The 22,582-nt window shown below is 34.1% G+C and overlaps 1 protein-coding gene across 3 annotated transcripts in view; it reads right to left on the minus strand.

Moving 5' to 3' along the window:
• The window catches only part of CEP128 (centrosomal protein 128), a 114,278-nt gene that overhangs the window by 56,809 nt on the left and 34,887 nt on the right, over positions 1-22,582 (minus strand). For all 3 annotated transcript variants that reach the window (XM_057381197.1, XM_057381111.1, XM_057381281.1), the window contains exons 14-19: positions 20,426-20,776; positions 16,557-17,207; positions 12,636-12,800; positions 10,375-10,548; positions 8,772-8,831; positions 6,894-7,086 (exon numbers count right to left, since the gene is read on the minus strand). In XM_057381197.1, the coding sequence (XP_057237180.1) occupies positions 6,894-7,086; positions 8,772-8,831; positions 10,375-10,548; positions 12,636-12,800; positions 16,557-17,207; positions 20,426-20,776 (1,594 nt within the window). The remainder of the gene's footprint in view (positions 1-6,893; positions 7,087-8,771; positions 8,832-10,374; positions 10,549-12,635; positions 12,801-16,556; positions 17,208-20,425; positions 20,777-22,582) is intronic.

A 22,582-nucleotide genomic window follows, 5' to 3' on the forward strand; every position in this document is an offset into this window, starting at 1 on the left:
TTCTAAGGCTCTGAACGCAGGTTCATTTTGGCAAAGTTTAAAATAACTTAGAAGTCCTCCCTCCTCCTTCCCCCATCACACTAAAAAAACGAAACATTATTTAAAGGGCAAGAACACTATTAAGAAGAAATAAATTATTTCAGTAATACTGATAGTTCAGCTTTATGCATTTTGAAGTTCACTATGAAAACCAAGTATTATGGAAAGTTTCTCTGGAAACTTTCAGATTCCTTCTTGTATGTATGCTTAAAAGGATGCTCTATCTACGTGATGCTCCCATTCACTGTTCAATAAAATATGACCTGAAAATACCTCATGATGTTTCTTGTTGCCACAGAAAGGACTGCTGTTCATACCAGGACAATATCATGCAATATATGAGAAAAAGAAAATTAATAAAAAAAGAAACAAAGCTTAAAGGGCAGAACCAGGCTTGAAGTTGTCTTCAAAACAGCGTAGGTACTGTACTATTAAATGAAATAAAATATGTCATAATAGAAGGGTTTTACAATATTTTGATTTTCATTGGTTCCCAGTTTCATACTTCTCCTCAGTTTAAGCAACAAAGATTGCTCAGTGTCAGTGTATTTGCACTCAATGCACTACCCTGTTTCTCTATTTYAAATTTTTATTCTTTCTGTTTTAGTGTTCCTGGCTCGAACAAAAATTAGACTTACTGACTTTAAAGTAGAGAAAACAATATAATYTGAATATAATTTGAAAGATTAGGTTTTGTCAAAGCAGTTTTACCTGATTTTTTAATCTACTTTAATATAACAGGTTCTTTTGAATTTACATTTTCCACTGCAGTTAAATAACAAATAATCCTGACTGAACTTAACAGAAAAAAAAAAAGAAAATAAAATAAATGGATATCTTGCTCCAGGGGTCACTTACCAAAATCTTTATAAAATATACTTGTTTTCATCATGAGTGATGAAACTAGCAGACAACTGTATGATTCACAGAGACGACACCCCCACTAAAACCAGCTAAAATGTAAGTCTTCCAAAATTTGATTTCTGTATCCCCAAATCAAAGACAATGCACAATGATAAATGCATGAGTGATAAACTTAATGCACAATCAAAACATCACAGATTAGTGTTGTACAGGTTTGTGCTTGTGTAGTAGCGTCTAATATTAGTCTATCATAGCTTGGGACTAGAATTGTTATCTTCTTATGCTTTACTTAACAGTATAATCTGTATCAGAGAAATTCTAAATATGTAACAATTTAAGTGTGACCATAGAGTATTATCTCAGTAGACACTGAGAATTGGTACAGAATATGTTCTGCATCACCAGGGATTTGTGTAAAACAGTATTCACATAATATTTTAACTTTGGGATAAATCAGTGTAAGGTCTGTAAACAGGAGCAATGTACCTGCTCTTCTTACATCACTACAGCTTTACTAATATAGTTTCATTAAAAAAAAAGAGTAGATATGGATTTGCCAAATATGTCAGGTCTTATAAAATGAAAGAAATGTCTGCCAGGTCTTGGGTACAATTCCTGACAATGGTATTAAAAAGATAATAGAAATAAAATCCTTGTTACCTAAACCAATTTTTAAACAGATCTTAAGAATACCTTGGCACGCTCAGTGATTTGAGAATGTAAATGAAGCTTAGTTAAGAAATTGGAACATATGGATTTTATTTCCTCAAACCTTTGTCCATTTTCTTAACATATTGAATACCTAGTGCAATGCTACTGAAATAAATTTGATTGTGAGACCAAAATCACTTTAATAGGAAAAATACAAGAAATTTTTATTCTTATTCAAATTGTTACTTACTGACATTTCCCATTGTTTAGCATGCTAGATAAATGTCTYGTTAAGTAGTGAACTGCATCCAAAGTACAAATCCACAAACCTGAAATCAGAATTCACATCCTCTTCAGTTCTTCTGTATTTTAAAATCCTTCAGAATTTCTAAACTCTCCGGCACAATACTCTTACCAAGAAGGGAAGACAACTGTAGCTGATCTTGAATCATCACCAGATAACTACAAAATTTCTGTTACTCCATAAACAATCCTGACTGTGTGTCACAAGTGTATTTTCTTTCATTCTCTATTCTCTCATTCATGAATCTCTATGTTAGCTTACTTATATTTGTAAGGATTATACCACATGGACAGCCAGTTTATACCACCACAGGTACCACTGTGATAATATTAAACAGTGATAATATTAAACAGTTCTACAGAGATTCATAAGGAGTATCCAAAAGCCTACAATATATTAAGATATTTACAAATGTTCTGATGAAAGGAAAAGACCAAAAATGCATAGTTAAATGCTTAAGCTATTTAAGCTTATAAAACTTCCTTAAATGTGTTCATCTATAAAGCAGTTTTTAAATAKTCATCCTACCTACTTTTGGTATGTCCACCATAAATACCCATTTTCATTCTTTCTCCCCAAAAAAACCCATCAATAAATTATAATAGCAGATCCACTGAAAGGAAGTTAACCAATTAATTTATTGAGAACACAATTTCTCTATCTCATTTTCATTACTTTTGATTTATGTGAACTTAAATTAATGGAGTATTTTCAGACTATGTCAGGTACTACTCAGACAAGTGGTTTGTCTCGGTGGGGAYAGTCAGCCACACCCATGGACATTCATGGATATTCATAATATCTGATAAAATCTGACAAAATGMCACATCTAAAATCATTCCAAATGCAACAGAAAATAATTTTTATCCATTTGATCAAATCTGTCTCAATATCTATTTTATTTAGCAACATTGTAAATGATACTACTTTACAGTTTTAAAAAAAGTGAAGGGCTTGTTTAACCAATTAAATACATTCTACCTTCATTTGCTTTGTTCTTGCACCTGGAATTAGCCCAGAATTTCATTACTGAGTGTCTTAGTATTCTGGAAGTACTCCCATTTTTTATGTTTAAGTAACAAAGGCCAACGAGCATTCTGTATCCTTAATTTATTTTTTTTATAGTTTTCAGGGATTGCTTTCTCCATTTGGATTAACACCTTTTTTACACTATTAGCCGTGTCTTCCTTTTTCCCTTTGGGAAAGTACCTTTTCCAATTTTCATGTCCAAGTCATTTATCCATTAAATTATTTACATGTTTACATTCTACTACTTGCATCGTAATTAAGGATGGGCTTTTCATTCAGTACGTAGGAGTATTTTTTCAAGAAATAAAAACAGTCCRATTTTGTCTTGCACCCTTCTTTTAAAATAAAAAAGCCTTTTTAAACATTTAAATGTATTACTTGATGAACAATAGTACTCAAAACTCATATGAACAGATATACATTCCATTATTTCTCTATCTTCTACAATTTAAAATGATCTGGAGTAATGAAGACATAATTTTCAAATAAAAAAGAACAATTTAAGTTGACATGACTACAAAAAAAACCAATTAAATTCACATGAAGATTGTAACTCCATTATCTTGCATACACAGTCATATGTGCTGYCATTTAATTCAGCAGCTCGAGAAAATTATATAGAATACCAAGTCAACCTGCCTTTTAGTGCACTAATAAAAAGCTCTCTGAGTTTTGTTCACTGATTGTAAACATTATTATGGATTTCTGACTCAGGCTTCAAATTCAAAATTAGTTTAAAAGCAGTAAAAYAAATAATACATAAAATTTCCTTCCTTGGCATCAGGTAAATGAAATTAAACTATTGTGATGCTATTCCATTTTGCACACCAAAAAAGCTACCAAATTTTTTAAGGCTCATTTTTATTATCATATTCCTACTCTTCATACTAAACCCACTCATGAAGCAAAGTGAGATCAGATCAACATCTCTAAAACAGTACGAACTCTCCCTTTGTCACTCAGAGGACATTCCTTACTTGAATTTATAGTTTTTATATTTAATCATCACATCRGTACTTCCCTGCATAGTCCCATGATGAACACCATACAGGTTACAGCTACACTGTGGCTTGTTACATCTACCAGTAATTTGATAACTATAAACTACATTTCAAATTAATAACACACCAGAAAGTTAGGTTCAGATGTATTTTATACCCCTACATCTCATTAGAATGAACATTTACTGAATTAGTAAATTCTTGAATACTGTTAAGAGCAGACTGCTGGAAGGCCTGTGACACCAAGGGCTAAAGCTAAAGAAACACACTGGTACTGGGCCAAACCATGATAACTTCATCTGTATGCACAAAACCTGCTGACTATCAGATCTAATCAAACTGAAATATGACAAAGTGAATCATAAATTTATAGACATGAAGACTTTTTTTAATTGTGTATATAAATAATTGGCTTTGTAATTGGAAGTACCTGCACCTCTCCAACACTATTTTCATAGCAGTGTCCAAAAACAAAGAAGCAAAAAAAACCAAAAAAACCCCACAAAACCAAAAAAAAAAAAATAAAAAACAAACCAAAAAAACCCCCCACAAAAAGAAAACCACAAAGAACAAACAAAATAAAACCCAAAAAAACAAACAAAAAAAAACAAAAACAAAAACCACCCCATAAAATAGCACATAAAAAAACACCCTACCAACCACCACCCTACCACCTCATTTGAAACCTATGACCAGGTTTCAAATCATATTTCATTAAAAAAAACATTGAGTGTAAAGAGACAGTAAGGTGCTTGAGGTTGCTCATGAACACACTCCTGACTCCCTATTTCCCCATAAAACAGTAAATTACCACTACTTAAATTAGAAAGAAAATTCAAAACAAAAATTAATGTTTCATGAATGTTTTTAAGTGAAGACAGCAAGGAGGATACTTGGGAAAATCCACCAACAGAGGTCAAAATTACCCATCTTCTGCTGTTGTTATCTTCAAACCCATGTCACCATGGATCCTCAGATCCTCTGTGTGTATCCTGATCCCAGGCTTTAAACCTAACACTAGCCTGCATTGTCAGCACCCTGTTATCTTCTTGCAAGCCCTATTTCTCATCCTGTATTTTGTGGAATTTTAAAGAATGTCTGCTGTTTTCTGCTACATAGAAAACTTTAAAAACTATGTAACAGTTACTTCCTTTTTCTTACCTACTTTTAACCAGCATCCATCTCTAGAGTAGACAGAGGAGATGACCACTGCATAAGTARTAGTAGTTGAAGTAACAACAAAAGGAACTGAGCATACTTGGGGGAAAAAAATAAATGTCTCTTATAAATAGAACGTATAAGATTACATACTACTTTTGTGCCCAGTGAACAGCATTACTTCTTACCACTCTTTTCAGTTAATAATTACCCATAATAACTTGGCCTACAGTTTAAAATTTAAATGTAGGCTGTGAATTGTTCCATAAAGTCTAAACCAAATAAGTACAACAGAATTGAGCACCAAGTAAGGTTTGCTTAATCTCCTATGTATTTGTATTGAAAAGACAAATAAGGCTTCAGGGAGACCATCTTAGCAAGTAATTATCCAAAATAAAAACATTRAAGCACTATTAATGTCATATAAGTGTCTGTGTGCCATCTTTTTAAACAAATGAAGGACAGCAATAGAAACATTCAAGCTTGAAACACCAAAGCACRTTCTCTTTCAAAGTTCTTTCTAAGCAGAAGAAAATATTGACAGAATCKTCCAATTCTTTTGAAACAAATAACCTGCATTGTTCTATTAAATATTTACAATAATGTTTTTATCTGTTATTGCTGTTGTGGTGGTGCTTTAACCCCAGCTGGCAGCTAAGTACCATAAAGCCACCTGCTCACACATACATCCTGTTGGTGAAATGGAGAGGAGAATCAGAAAGCAGCTAAAATCYGTGGGATTAGACAAAAACAGTTTAAGAACTGACCAAGTAAAACAAAATAATAATTTTTTTAAAATATAAAATAAAAATAACACAATTGTAATGAAAAGGGAAAAGACAGAAATAAAAACAAAAAACCCCAAGTGATGTACAATACCATTGGTCACCACTGAGTAATGTCCAGCTCCTGCTCCAGATGTGATTGGTTCCTCCCAGACAACTGCCTGTGTTTATATATCAGAGATAATGTTCTAATGTATGGAATATCCCTTTGGCCAGCTCCCCTGGCCTGGCTAGGCTCCCTTGCAGCTATTCATGCACGTGCTCACTATCAGAGCAYGGAAAACTGAAWAGKCCTTGACTTAGGGTGCAACAACTAAATCATCAGTGTGTTATCAACATTACTATCAGACTAAATCGAAAACACAGTGTGTTTCAGCCACTAGAAAAAGAATTAACTTTGTTCAAGCCAAAACCAGGCAGTTTTGGTTTTGCTACATTTCACAAAACATTTTCAATAATAAGTCAGCTACTAGAAGCTGTAACTGCACTTATTAAAAGTTATCTGAATCTACATCAATCAGCATTAAATGACAACTAACAAAATAATTAAAGAGAATATTTATTCTGTACAATTACATGAGCACAGAGTTCTGAAAAAAAGGCCAGAACAAGATTCCTGAAGGAAACCTAAAAAGTGACACCTTTCTTTCCACACGAAGGGAATAGAAGACAACGAAAAATCATACCATGACAAAGTGAGCTATGCAAACAGCAGTCTAACTCAGACTGCCTCAGACTCTTGTATAATCCCTTTTTGCCCGGGTTGTGCAATGTCTCAGATGGTACAGCTGGGAAATAATTTCTATATCCACTGTGCATGATGTAAACTTGTGTGTTATTCTGCCACTGTACTGGGTTGAAACACAGTCTATTGCATTTGCCTTTTTTGTCAGCAGGGTTTATTTTGCCACAAACCTAATATTTTTCTTGGTTTTCATTAGCATATTGCAGTTTGCAATAACAAAGTGATAAAATACATCTGAATGTGCCATAGAAATTATAATTTATAGAATTTTAAATTCTTTCTCCCTTTTATTAACAAAAATTGAATGAGTAACATACCTCTTTTTTCTCTGTGAACTTCTTCCAAAAGTTTTTCTTGTTTTTTTATCTGTTTAAAGAGAGACTGATGTTCAGTCTCCTTCATCTGTGTAAAGTGCTTGAGCTGTTCTCGGCTTTGCAGTAAGTAGCATCGAAGCTTTTTCTCCTTACTTTCTCTTTCCTTTACCTCTGCACACAGCCACTGAAGCTTAGTCTACATTTAAAAAATGGTACAATAAAAAGTAAAGAATTCTAATGAAAATAACAGAAAATAAATGTTCAATGACCAAATCATCTTCRGAGTCACATATTATTCATTTGTAGCTATCTGAATAATAATATTAAAAGGGGACATTAGATATATTAAAAGAACATATGTTGACATTCAAGAGACTCAAAGGACATATTTTGGTTGATAATTTTATGAAAAGCAATATAATGATTTTCTTTCATGTTATTTTATTTCTTTTTAAATCAGAAGCATGAATTTGGTAGGGTAGATTTGGAAAGTCACATTAATTAGTGCACACATGGATACCAAGAGATACTCCTTCCTTTCAGAATACCTTTTTCTCTCTGTTTGTGTTGACAGAATTTAAAGCATTTATCCTTTCTAAAAAAGTGAAACCTATCCTATCCAGTCAGCAAAAGTCAATATTTAAGGTTCACGCAGAGGAGAAAAAGATCTCATTGATAAGGTTGTGATCAATATAGGAAATCTAGAAGTGATCAAATGGAACACTTCACATTGTCTTTTTAAAAACAAAAGAGAGCAGAAGTGGCATTTTAAGTAGTCATTCATTCTAATCTTCCCTGTAGCATCTAAACAAACTTAGGTGAGAAATGTATGCAAAAGATTTTAGGTGATCTTTGAAAGTTCTTTTTAATAATATGTCAGTGTCTCCTTTTTAAATGAAGAAAATACTTCCTGCATGACATTCCTCCTTTGATTCCAGTCTTATCTCTGTTATCTATAGTGGTATTCTTTCTTGGTCTGCAAATCTTACACAGACCACACACTAKGAATAACCTTCTCTTACATGCAAACATTTGCAATTTTTTTTCTTTAAGTCAGTTCTCCTGTGGCTTTAAACTTTTGACATGAAGCAAAAACATTGGTTATTTTCGACTTTGTGACCTATTTGATCATGAGAAACTTACTTCTTTTATAAGATATTCTGTAAGAAATGTGTTTATGTGTGTGAGTTGAGGGAGCTGGAKGAAAGCCACAAAATGAGAGGCAAGATTTATGAATTACCAGTTATCACCTTGAAGATGTTTTCAAGCATGTGTGCCCCCACAGTATAGGATTTGAAAGCTTCAAAGGGGAAAGAAAAATTGTTCATTTTCYAAGAATCCAACCTAATATCTTTTAGATTTAATAAATAACTGCCTTTTTAAAAATAATTTCTTGTTGTATAAGAGAACTTCTTGTAAGAGAAAATTAGCCTGCTAACTACATTTTCTTGCTTTCCTTGTCTGAAAAAATTTGAACCAGATCTAAAGGCTATCACTGTTCTTACTTCAATGCCTTTTTTTTGTGAAAACAACACTGCTATTTGTTTTGCTACAGAGGTGGCTATTTCTTGTTGACAGGAAAATTTGGAAAATTATTCTATCAGTTGAGATAAGTCTGGGAATATCACAATTATTGCCAAAGGAAGGCTTTTGTATTTTTCCTTTTATCCTTTCAGTGCCATATGAAATGTACATTAAACTGAATCAGCTCCACCAATTCACAGACTCACCCACTCATTCAATTGTTAGGGCTGAAAAGGACCTTAAAGATCATCTAGTTCCAACAACCTACCATGTGCAGGGATACCTCCCACTACAGCATGTTGCTCAAAAGTTGGATATTAGCTTACTCAGTAAAATTCCAGGAGGTTTGACTATTACCTTTGCTTCTGCTAACCAGAGATGAGGATCATTCTGTGCTGTTGGTGTAAGGGATATTGCCTACAGAGAAGAGGGAGACAAACAGACATAAAGTGGGAATTAGACATAGAAAGGACAAAGTCTTTTCTGCTCACAGTAAAYTGATCAAAAAATACATTTTTGTCAGAGAAGATTAAGCCTATTCTTTGACCTGTCTGAATACAAGTATTTATCCATCAAATTCATCCTTGTTCACTCCAGTTGCACTGGCAACTTAGTAAACTAAAGGGTGAAACTTCTCAGAAACTTAGGCAGTACCTAAAGTACTGAGCAGAGAAACAATAAAACAAAGGAAGCTCCTTACCTTTAAAAAAAAAATCATACCAGGACCACAAAACTATCTTTCTTCCACATTAGCTGTCTAGTCAAAAATTCACATTCAGAACTGGTTTAAGTCTGAGCCAGYCATGAAGAAATAAGGAGAACTGTGTAAACAGGGATCTGCAAAACTTTATCCAGAAACCAAAAACTCTGCATGGGGTGAGAAGCAAGTCTAAGAAGGCATGGCTCAGTGATCAAGAATCTGGCAATTACAGCAGGTCACAAAGCCTTCATAAAGAAAAAKACCTATCTGTAAGGATATGGAGGAGAAAGCTTGTTTGTCAAATACATTTTCTAAGAATTCTTATCTAGTTTTATGCTGCAACATCCCAGCTCCATATGTAAGTGGAGAAATGGTGTCAATCATGAAAAATTCCTATTTCAAAAGCAGTCCAGTCCAGTCAAGTGACCAGGAACTACAAAGTACCCTCTGTTTAAATAGCAAGACAAAAAAAGATGTAATCTGAGTGTACTCTCAGGTAACAGTTAAGGCTAAAAAGCTACCAGGTCAAGCACTTGTGAGTGTGGCAACAAGCTGAGCCAGACAGTCCGTTCTCTTTATTCTCAGAAATGTACTATGTTGACTAAGGAGGATTAGTCATGTAGAATCGTATGGAGGGAGGAAGAGAGATTTCTGTACCTGGGCAAATGGTCAGAAGAAATGCTACAAGGAGACTGGGTTTGCAGAAGAAGTAGTAAAATAGTGAAAAAAAAGTTACAGCAAGTTACCAGTTTCCTGAAAATTTGAGTCTGAGCTTTCTGGATATAAGGACTTGCTCCTTAAAAGAGGAGGTTATAAACTCTTTTTATTTTCAGTATTCAGTTCTCTACATAAAAAAGCAAAGCATCCAAGTGATTTGTTAACAAAACCTCTCTTTCCTTTTCTCACAATTTTAAAGGCACATTAGGTCTCTCTTGGGGACTTCCCAGCTGTAGGAATGTGGCCCAGGAAAACCCACCTCAAAATTTTGGCTGATAAAAGGTCCTTTCACACAAGCAAAAGGAGAACTATTTCTCACCAAAAAAAAAAAGAAAAAATATGGCAAAAGAAAGCAGTACCGATTAATGCATAATGGTTCATAGTATCCCATTCAAATACCCAGCCCTCTGTACCAGCTAAATATCCATAATTCTATTAGAATAATTACCTATACAATAATTACAACAATGCATACAAGTTCCACTACAAACTTTAATTAAGAAAATAACAAAACCTGCAGCATTCTTAAAACTTAAGAGTTACTTTGAATTTCTCCATGGAGTCCCGAGAAAAGACTTCACAAGCAGCATCAATTTCACTTCCTATCATGGACAGAATGGATTGTTGTTCCATTTCTAAGTGATGCAGCTGATCTTTAAATTGCAGTCTGGCCTCACTCATCTTTCTCAAATGATCTTCATTGCTGATCTGTTTTTCCTGGAGTGAAAGAGGAAAAACAAAACAAAGAGAAATTATTGCATTAATAATACAACATATGTCATTAGCAATAGATCTTTCAATCTTATAATCACCCCATACTCTGTCATGCAAAGTTTAATTCCTTGCCATAGAAAAATAATACCTGCTAATAGCACTTGTAAGTTCCTCCCTTGATTCCCATATTATCCTGTAAATCAGTTATGAAGAAACTGCTACCAAATCCAAACTCAGCAATCATAAAGCCTATTTTTGAAATCAAAAATAAATGTTCTATTACAAATCTCCTCATAAGCAGAAAACAAGTCCAGAGCAAACACTCCCCTTATCATCTTTTGCCCTTAATCAGTTACAGGCATCTTATCTCTATCATCAGAAAAGAGATCCCAGAAGGGAAATTTCATTGGCAGTCAGTGTGCCCTCAAAGGAAAACTACTCAAAGAATATCTCATAAGAGAGTAAATGGCACTGAGGGAAGCATTTTATGTTATGTTATCATCTAATGGCAGAAAGTTGATTAAATATGTTACACGTTTTTAAAAATCAGATTCTCTTCTTTTATATCTATGATATAGCCACAATGTAAAACTGAACAAAGCTGCTGCAGGATTATGCAAAAATTAAATTATGCATAGTAATCAACATAAAAAGATCTGGTCTTGTGAGAAAAACTGAAATTGAAACACAATTGACACCTATCTGTTGCTGAGATAAGGTAGATGTAATGCAGATGTAARCATTTTTAATAGGCACATTCCAGCATGTGCAAGTTGCACTAAGAAAGGTGAGAAAACCAAGAATTTCACAAATTCATTGTGGACTTCCACAATGACAAGGTACAACTGTTGCAGGTGTATTTGTTGGAAAGCTTCATACACTGCTCSTATGAGGCACCAGTGTGGAGTTAGGTATTGTCTAATATACAAGTTCTGTGAATGGTATATATATGGAGTCATAGAATCATTTATGTTGGAAAAGTACTCAATGATCTTAGAGTCCAACTGCAAACCCCACACTGCCAAGTCCACCACCAAACCATGTGCCTGAACACCATCTACATGTCTTTTGAATACCTGCAGAGATGGTGACTCAACCACTTCCCTGGGCAGCCTKTGCAAATAAATTTTTCCTAATATCCAATCTAAATTTCTCCTGACACAGCTTCAGGCTATTTGCTCTTGTCCTATCACTTGCTATTTGGGAGAAGAGACCAACACCCACCTTGGTACCTTCTTTCACGATGTTGTATACATATATATGTACAAAGTGTTACTTCTATTAGCAAAATAGGTGTTTTTAATGTAGCAGCCTACAACTGTGAAAAAMCCATATTTGATAAGCAGTCTGATTTTTTCATTTAATTAACACAGAAGTCCTTGAGTTAGACAGTAGTGATTTCAAACTGAAGAAATCACTACTGTTTTCTTAAGATGCAGTATTATATATTTTTATAATATTACGTACGTTTCCAGTATTTCTGTACTATAAAGATGGGAGCTGAAATAACAGCTCTGACCTAGATCACTATTCTGAAAGTATTCATATTGCAYTATATATATTTCCAGTATCTGTATTCTGTTATTTTGCTATTCACTGAACGCAGTCCATCTTGCATCAAAGTTCATTCTCAAAGACCATGACTAAAACAGAATAAGTAACTTTATTTTTTTGTTATTTGCTTGATTTTTACTATTACATTGCATATCTACCTCAAATTATCTTTAAATTATTCATAGCTGCACTGCATCTTGAAGAAAAATATGAAAAAAACTAGAAATGGTTGGTTAAACATTTGTTACTTACCTACATTAGAGATCAGGCAAGCAACAGGATTTATATTTCTAGTCCTAAATAATATTAGCAAATTTTTGGAGGGATACAGTTCATAACCCAGTCAAAGCACTTTCATTCACTTGTCTTCTTTCATTTATATAGAAACTGTGTACTATGGTATGATTGACTATATTCTTTAATACATACATGTTGAGCTTTTTAAGTTTTCCATCTATTTCTATAATCTATCATTTATTTTAGGTTTTAATCAGCAGAGAGACCAATGAATCACGGTTAAAATCAGTTAACTTTACCTTTTTCTCCAGTTCTTCCTTTACAAGCTCACATTTCCGTTTTAGTTTTATATTTTCTTCTTCATTTTGGGTTAATTCTTCTGTCAATTTATCACATTCAACTTTTGCCTTTTCCAGCTGTCGACACTGAGATTTAACTATGTTTTTCTCTTCTGAAAGTTCCATCTGATGGTAAAGGAAAAACAGATTACAAAGTCACTGTAGGGGTTATTTTAAAACACAACCRGACTCTAAAATTTTAAATCAGTGGAACGCTATTACCAAATGATAAATGTAAAAAAATTAAGTTATGCTAAGTGCAGTCACTTTTCTGAACATGGAAAACATGTATCACAGAGTTGTAGAACCACACAGTGCTTTAAAAGCAGAAAATACAAGTCTCAGATTCTTCATTTCAGCTCTGCTACACTCATCAGCTTACATCATCCTGAGAAGCCTAGGATTTATGCAACTTTTCCATTACTGAAATAAGTTGGAAACAGAAAGTCTAAAACTATCATTTCATTTCAGGAACTAATACTAAATTTACATMTGCAAGGAAACAACTGCAAAGATTTAGTATTTTTTAGTCATAGAATTATGTGGGATGTTATTACTGTGTGCAAGCAATGCTACATGAAAACACTGCAGAGAAAAATGAAGAAAACACGTAAGGGCTTAGAAAGCCCCAAAAGAGTGAGTAATTAATGCATATTTGTTTCCCATTAAAGTGAAAGATTTGAGAAATTCCCTACAACTTACAGAAAGTTTAAAAAGAATACACRCAACAAAGAAACAAGTTAACACATGTATTACTCAAAAACAGTAGATAAATTGTGAGATGCAGTTAAATGCAAAAATAAACCTGCAAAGTAAATTACTTTCTGAGGAAAAGAAAAAATTCTATTTCCCACTTAGACTCTAAATATAACTTCTATGAGGAAGAAGGGTAAGGAGAGAAGTTTTATGTGTTAATTTAGACACCAAATCTAACAATTACAAAAACTCTTCCAAAGGACAATTTGAGAAAGAACTTTGGCATACAGAGTCTACAAAGACTTATGACCACAAAGACAAGCTTGCAGTGCCCATAATATTATCTGTGAATATGCTTATAAAAAGCAACTTTTCAGTTCCTTCTAAAGGAAATTGCATTATAATGTCTTTGCAGATGGAGACAACCCAAGAAAAAAATCCCTCACTTATATTACACTTGAGGCACAAAACGGAAAGCTAATTTTTATTAATTTCCAGTATGGACAAGGCAGATACTACTCTAATTTAATTGATCTTTATTGAACCCAAATTCCATATTTAATAGTCTTCAGGGAATAAAGGACTGCACACTAGGAAGATGCATAGAAAACAATTTTAGAAGAAATACACTCATATACACAATTTTATATGTGTAGACACATATCTCTATATAACCTTAAAGATAAATACTCAAATACTTCCATTCTGCCAGGCATTAGGACATTTTGTATGTTATCATTCTTAGAAAACAAGGATGTTTTTAAAGCACATATGTATAGGTATGTATTAAAATTAGGGGACAGATCCAGAGCTTCTGAACACATACCTGAATGGGGACCACTAAGCAAACCACTTGAAGTCCTATGCCTAGTGTACCTATAAGTTTAAATAATAAATAGGACATCATAGAGGCATTGGTTGGAAATAATTTAGGATGCTCCAGCTGAAGCAGAATTAAAAGCTTAAGCACCAGAATCTCAGTAAAGAGACAKTAAGAACCTTCTTAACACCGGTATCTCAAAAAACTTCATGTTCTCCAGTTCTATTGCATCATACAATATTTTTATGGTACCTTCCCTACTATCCCACTACTATCCTACTACTACAAAAAAGTACTTAACTAYCTAATAATTTTTCAATACAGTGCCACACTACAGAAAACAAGCCAAAAGTGAGGCAGAAAGTACCAGGCAAAGGAGGCAAGAGAGAAAAGAACAACATGAATCGAAAGTCACTTCTTTTTACAATCTATGCAGCAGTTAGTCCTCCAAACACAGGACTCCGTACCCTTGACTTCCTGGAAGTAACTCATAAATGCATCCTCTTTTAAATTTAAGGCTCAGATCCTACTAATATATTAAACTTCCCTTTACTGCTCAAGTCTCGCTCAACTGAACTTTATTTTTAAAGCTTTAACTATCTTTGGACAGGGTCATGTAGATTCTTTTCCAAAAACAGTTACAAAGGCTGGACATAGCTGAAGCATAAATAAGGTCGATTATTACTGTAACAGTAAAAGGCGCCTGGTTGCTAGGTATCAAATCTTAGCAGCTTGATAAAAAAAAAAAAACAAAAACAGGAAGAATCAGTAAAAAAAATCCCCAACTTTTTATGTTGGATTTCCCTAAACACTGCGCTAATACCAAAACAATAAAATATAAAAACAAAAAGGAAAATGCTAAAATGCATGTTAAGTTTATCTTAATTTGGAAGAAAAGTATGCCCATAAAACTGAAATCCAAATGCAATGTAATGATGAGTTCAGACAAAAAGTAAACAAATCACCTGTAGGATGGCATGTTTTCATCAGACCTTCCTAGAGATGGATATGATTTCCTATTTAGCTTCATTTACAGTCTCTCAATCAAGAGAATTTTGTGCATTGTCATTCTGTATACTTCTAAAGTTGCCTACCCTAATATCTTAGAAAATTCATTTCCCTCAAACCTTCTGCTCTTAAAAATACATGTAGAYTTAGAATTCTGGGAATGTCATGGAACTGTATATAAAATACAGAAGCGATTTTTTTTATATTCTGTTTAGGTTCAACAATCAGTTACAATGAAAAGGTCCTAACTGTAGGATTTGCCATTTCATAAAAGAACAGTCATGATCAACTTATTTTTTTTCTTATTAGCATCCAGAATACATTTTTCTTCTCTCTCCTTGATATCAAATTTACACTCTTAATTTCAATGTCGYTGCCAAAGAAAAAAATATGTTTGAACAGCCCACTTAAATAACACTATACGTACTAAAAATTAAGTGCCCAATGTTAAGCACTGCAGTCAATAGATTTGATTTTAATGATATTTTACTAACAACCACCTAGGGTTTTTTATTGCTATCTTCACTGAAGGGTTTCTGTGTTACCAGCTGCTTAAAAATTACTGTCAGTTATTAAGCCATGGATSATATATTAAATAACTGAACACTAGTCCCAACAGAGATCCCTGTACACCACTTTTCATTGTTATACATCAGGACCCCATMTGGACTCTGAGCTGTTGACCAGAACCCTCTGAATGTGACCATTCAGCTAATTCTTATCTATCTAACAGTCCACYCATCAAATCYATCTCTTTCCAATTTAGAGAGAAGGATGTTGTGGGGCACCATGCCCAAGGCTTTACAGAAGTCCARAAAAATGACATCCATAACCCTTCCCTTGTCCCCTGATGTCATCACTGCATCAGAGAAGGCCACCAGCTTGGTCAGACAGGACTGAYCCTTGATGAAGCTGTGCTGGCTGTCCCAAATCACCTCCCTGTTTTCCATGTGYCTTAGCATAGCTTCTGGGAGGATTTGTTCCATGATCTTCCCAAGAACAGAGATGAGGCTGACAGGTCAGTAGTGCCCAGAGTCCTCCTTTCTCAAAATGGCTACAATGCTTCCCTCTTTCCAGTCATCTGGGACTTCACCTGATTGCCATATTAAAACATTACAGCATCATATATTTCCTTTTATTGTGATGACAGACATACCTATTTCWATACCTTTGAACTAAGATTTTGATCCAAAACTGATACTGTACATTTTTTACCCTGAACTTTAAACTTTTAGTATGGCCTGCAATAAAATGTGGGTTAAGTGCTTTATTACCTTCATCATTCAATGGCAGGGGCTGTGTGTGGGGTATGTGGGAGGAGGGGGAAGTCTGACATTGGAATTCTTCACAATAAGTACCTTTAGCATTCTAATTTGAGCCTCTGCATTATCCTTTTCTTGTTTTAAGAGTTTCATGAGTTCTTGAACATTTTGTTCATGTTTGATTTTCATATTTTGTAACTCTGATCTGAGATCTGCCAACTCCCGTTGGTGAACTTCTCTTTCCATCTTCAGCTGCCTGTTAGCTGAAGTCATCTCTTCATGACTAGAYTCCTGCTGTTTCTGGAGATCTGAGAGGCTCTTAAGTAATTCCTTTTTGGCTTTCTCCTCTTCTGCTAGTCTGTTTGTTAGTTCCACACGTACAGCACTTAAATTTTTTACATCTGCTTGCATCTCTAGCAGTCGTTCTTGGTCTTTTTTATGGAACAAGTTAATACTTCCAAGTTCTTTCTTCAAGTGTTCTTTCTCAGATTGCATTTGATTTTGTAGAAAGACTTGCTTTTTCAACTCATTCTCCARTTTTTTTACAGTACCTTGAACTTCTTTGATCTCTTCTTCAAGAGATACCTGGTGTGACTCCATTTCATTCAGTTTTACCTCTTTATGGTGGAGGAGTTCTTCCTGCTGGGCTCTCTTTGTAAGCACATCATTCAGCTCTTTCCGCAAGTTTTCTATTTGGTTTATAGCTGAGAGAAGCTGACTTTTGAGATCATCCTTTTCCTTGAGGGCCTAGGAAAGAGGAGAGAAAAATCCATTGTAAACTGAAGTAATTAAAGGTAGTTGTTGGAAGGATATCCCTAGACATTAGGAATGTGTCTAAGGAACAATTAACATAGGTATGTCAAAACACAAAATTTTYGATTGCTATGAACTCGGTTCAAACATACTCAGGTGTTTCTTTMAATTTAGACACAGATCCTGTGCAATCTCAAACTTGGACTTGTCCTTAAATTTTCTAACCTTCTAAGTAGGGATAATTTCGTTTAATTCCCCGCTTCTCACACTCTCTTTGCAGATTGAGAAGTGTTCCTTTACTGGCTCCTCCAAACAGCAAGACAAAAAGTGATGCAATACAGTAATGCAGCAGCATGCAGGGAGTACTACTGGACACATACACCTTACCTACAGTCCATTCCATATACTGACTTATTTTGCTTCTTTTCTAAACTATTACATAAGAAGTAACTTGAACTTTTTTTTCCAAACTAAGCACAGTAGATTAATTAATAGCAGCTTGGTTCAGTTATGCACCAAAACCAAGAAAAAACTGTATCATCTCCCAAATAAAAGTCAGTCMTATGTAATAAAAATTCCACTGTTTTCCTAAGGATCTTAAGGGTTTGGGTGTTTTTTTCCAATACTGATATATTTCATGTTAAAAATACCACAGAATCACAGAATATGTAAGCTTGGACCAGATGACCCACTGTGGTCCTTTCAATCTCCCTGCTCAAGCAGAGTTACCCTAGAACACATGGAACAGGACTCCATCCAGATGGTTCCTGAATATCTCCAGTGAGGGAGACTATGCAACCTGTTTGGGCAATCTGTTCTGATATATCAGATTCTTTAAACTGACTCAATAAATTCAATACTAAATTTTACTGAGCATTTTCATAAATTCCACAAGCAACACACATTTCTTATGGATATAGTAAAATTACTTGAAATAATCCAGAACCAAAAGGCAATTAGGGTTAAAAATGTGCAGTTAAAAATAACAAAATTATTTTTTATTTTTTATATTGCAATTATATCAAGAATAAGCAATGCAAAGCAAAATACAAAAATAATAAATTGAGGACATGGAGTGATGACCATCATGGTTTATTTCTGAAAAAAAACCCTCCCACCAAACAAAAAGATGATTCTAAAATTGTCTTGTAATTTTACTTGAAGGATTTGGCTAAAAAAAAACAAAAACAACCACCAAAACCAAACAAAAACAAAACTCCAGTGAACTTTCAGACTAAAAATCCGCAAGTGATTTGCTTTGAGTATGCTTTCTGCATGCCATACTTAAAAGAAAACATACTTCAAAAGACACAAGACTTTCTAAATTCCACTGTCCAACAATTTTAAAGACAACCACATGGGCAAAACTTTAATCAAATAATCCCAGTAACTCTAAAAAAATGAAACCTAAACAATCTTTTTGCAGCCAATCCATTGTCTGCAAATATCTGGAAAATCTCAAAATTGCAAGTTATGATTGCAATCCCATTTCGTAAATTTTCCATCACCCCTTTGAAGTCATCTAACAGAAATCAAGGACAACAGACTGCCATTTCTTCCTTTTTTTGTTATTTATTTTTACAGAATTTTGTCTCAACGTTGTGTATTTCAAAGCTAGTTCAATTATGTTCATCTAGTTACCTCAAGTTTATGCTAAATGTTGCATCTAGATTGATTATATCCCCATATGTAAACTGTTTACAACTTTACATTGAGAACATGAAATATTTGTACATTTTTCTCCTCCACAATGACACAAAGTTTATTTTATATACATATCTTCAAATAAAGAAACTTTCTTCACCAGTAACAACTACCTCAAAATTTTGGCAGGACTATGATTACTTCAAAAGCAAGAAAAAAATACTGACAGYATTTCTTAAAGGGAGCTTAAACCAAAGTGACTGCATTTAGCATGTGAATGTATTTGTCACATAAAAAGTGGTAAAATCCACATCAAGGAGTCTTATGTAACTAAAAAAATTTCAATGTGGACAGGGCYATCAAGTGCCTCTACAAACACTGCTTACATGTTTACATGAACAGCAATTTCACAAACTTTTTGGGATCTACTGCTTCTTCTTCATAACTCGCTTCTACTTTTTGCTTCTTATTTGTCCACTTGATAGACACATATGATTTCTGAATTATTCAGGTTTTCTTCCTTTCCTTACAACCTCCATTTTCTCAGCCAAGAGATCAACTTCTTAAATGCTTGAAAATCTTATTTCTCCAGACAAGCATTAGGGCCAACCAATACAAGATTACTGTAGAAAGAATTGTTGGACATTGATAGAGGAAGTAATTATAAAAAGTAAGGAATATGATAGGCAATTCAGGAGAGGAAGAGTAACCCCAGGAATCACTGTTTACATTTGCTACAGTTTATTAATTTCAACTCTGCAATAGCCCCATTGTGATTTCTCCTGTGCTTTGACCATCCTCATATTCATGTACCAGTCTCAGAAGAGATTACTGGATCAGAAACAACAYAAGATTAATACAGACATCCCATACTGCATTCCATATAACCCCTGAAAACCTCAATCTTTGAGTAAGACAAACCAGAGCATGGARACATCTCATTCCAACCAGATTTAGTAACCTAAACAGGATGAATGCCACAAGAAAATACATGAAAAGAGGGTACAGTGCTATAAAAACAAAAACCATACAATACAATAGACTGCACCAGCCAAGCTTCTAAGTTAAGATAGAAGCTCACAGCTAGAGCTTAGCACTATATTAGTCACTATAAGAACAAGCAATTTTTGACCCTGCCACTGGAAAATACAGACCCACAGATTCACTGCCAACACAATGATGGTTTCTACCACTATTCTGATACAATATGATAAGCATTAGCATTGATGTAAGTGCTTGTTTTTAAAACAGTGTCACAAGCTGAACAAATAATGCAATTCTTCTAAGCCAAAAACCAAAAACCCATGGTTTTTCCTGAGAAAATTTATAGGAGGGAAAAGAGAGGAATAAGTGGCCTGCCATAAGGAACAAAGACAAATAAAAAACTCAGAAATGTTACAAGATCATATTTCAAATTGATTTTTCAAATAAAATGTTCTGAAAAATATAAAGAAGCAACTCAGAACTTAAAGTGGAAAGCAATTTAATAAAACGGTTTGCATAAACTCCTTATCTTCATTTCTAAAACAAAAGGAAAGGGCACAAAAAAAAAAAAGAACCAATCTTACCTGACTATTCTTGTCCATCAGTTCATTGATAGTTTCATTTTGTTTTTCTATCGCACGATCTAGTTTCTTACACTTCAGCTTCCATTGGCGGATGGTTTCCTGTGCTCTCACCTTCAAATCTTCTCTTTTTTTTTCAGTCTCCAGCCTGAGTGCCTCTGAATGTTTGAATTCAGTGAGATACCGTTCTGCTTCCTTAGTACTCTCTTCAACCTGTTGAGCTAACTCAGCAGAATGGAGTTCAGTTTGTCTACGTCCATTCTCACAAGCCTTGTAGCAATTCTGTATCTCCTTTAGCTGGTCCAGCATTTTTTCCTGCTGCTTCTCCCTGTTTTCCAGGTCAGATGTTAACACCTAGAATCATCATAGGAAAATATGAACATATTCTCTAAAGATATGCAATATGAAATTTTATCAAACAACATATGGCAACATTAAACCACATTTCTATCTAAAATATGAATAGCATGAAAGATCTGCTTGACTATCAAGGAAAGCTCTGTTAGCCCAGAGAATCTCCCTTTGCAACAGTAAAGAATTTCAACACAAGTCATAAAATACATAGTACTCTATTCTTTTTCCATTTCTTCCTCTTCTGATTGTTCTTGTTATTTTTCTGTATTAAAAGATTGAGTTTAATCATTGGCATATAATACATACTAGACAAATAAGAAATAAACCAAAGAGGAAGATGTAAGGAGATTAATGTAAACAGATGAGAGGAAAACAAGAATTGGTAAGGAAAAAATAGTATTCACCACAATCACAGTAATCTATACTATATGAGGTAGTTGTTGCCCTGTTTTATGCTGGTTGCATTTATGAAAGCAATGTGCTAAATAATGATATATTTGATAGCACTGAMTACAAAGAGAATACAGAAGCTTGGTAGATGTTTCTAGAATAAAGTGCAAAGATGTTTAAAAATGTCGCAAGCATATAAAAGCCTTTCAGTACTGAGTTAAATTGAAACCTCACCCTTTAAAAACAGAAAGTGCTGCATTTGTCAAATCRTATTTCCCTGAACAGTCTCATAAGCAGCTCAGGAAAAACAGTCTCAATACACCTTCTGGAAGAACATGCTCAGAAATCAGTTTTTGAAGATACACTAGCAAAACTGTATTTTACTAAGATCATCATGCAGAAATTCACATTAGTATTCTGCATTTTGGGCCTATTTAGACTACTTTCACACCATTCACTCTTTTCATTAATGAAAGATGAATTTGGCAGATCTGATCTATAGTCAATCAAACATACTATCAAGTCTCAGGGATTGAAATATTTTGGAGAAGAGGATTAGATTTCAGAATGATTAAAAAAAATTCAGATGTAGTCTGAAATAAACAGACTGCAATTCAGAATGGACAAGGGAAAAGTACTTTAGCTATGAAAGAATAGGCAATTTTATAGCTGAATACAGAATGACTATTTAGACAAAGATCCTTCGACAAGKTTGGGGGAAGGAGGGAGACTTGTGTTTGCTGGATAGGGCTCTCCTCTTCAGTTTGTTGGTTTGCTTGGGTTTTTCCCCCTCCAAACCAGSCCAAAACCAGGCCAACACCTCCAGGGAGGCAGTAAATGGTACCAGTCTCCTCAGGACAGTATTTGCTGTGCTGAAAAGACAATCAAAAGAAGCTCACAAGCTACAACTAGCAAAATTTTATAAAAACAAGCTTAATTTCCAAAGAAAATTGCAATATTTCATATTGCAATCTCTCAATCAAGAGATTGCAATATTTCTTTAAAGATAAAGATTTAAATTGAGTGTATTAAGTTAAAAACAGCCTTGTAAGATATAGTCAGATATTACTTTTACCATTTCACAGATTTTCTAAAATGGGTCATCACTTCTTCAGTCATGTGATTACACATGCTATTACCACTTCTCATTTCAGGTCTTTCTGTARACACTATGGAGGACTGTCAGCCTAAATTGATGTAGTACTTAACTTCACATTATTAAAAAATAGCTATTTATATATCATTTCCTTAGACTACACACTTCATTAATAGAACTCCACCCCCCACAAACTTTAAATGAAATATGAGTCTAAGCTTAAACACAGAAAACAATGTTCAATTAACTGCAAACATTCATAATACTGTGTAGAAGCAAATCAACCTCCAATTTTCTGATTTACAGTATATTAAAAAAAG

Source organism: Malurus melanocephalus, unplaced genomic scaffold (genome assembly GCF_030028575.1).
Source record: "Malurus melanocephalus ecotype Western Australia unplaced genomic scaffold, MMel_1.1 scaffold_0, whole genome shotgun sequence".
Classification (NCBI taxonomy): Eukaryota; Metazoa; Chordata; class Aves; order Passeriformes; family Maluridae; genus Malurus; species Malurus melanocephalus.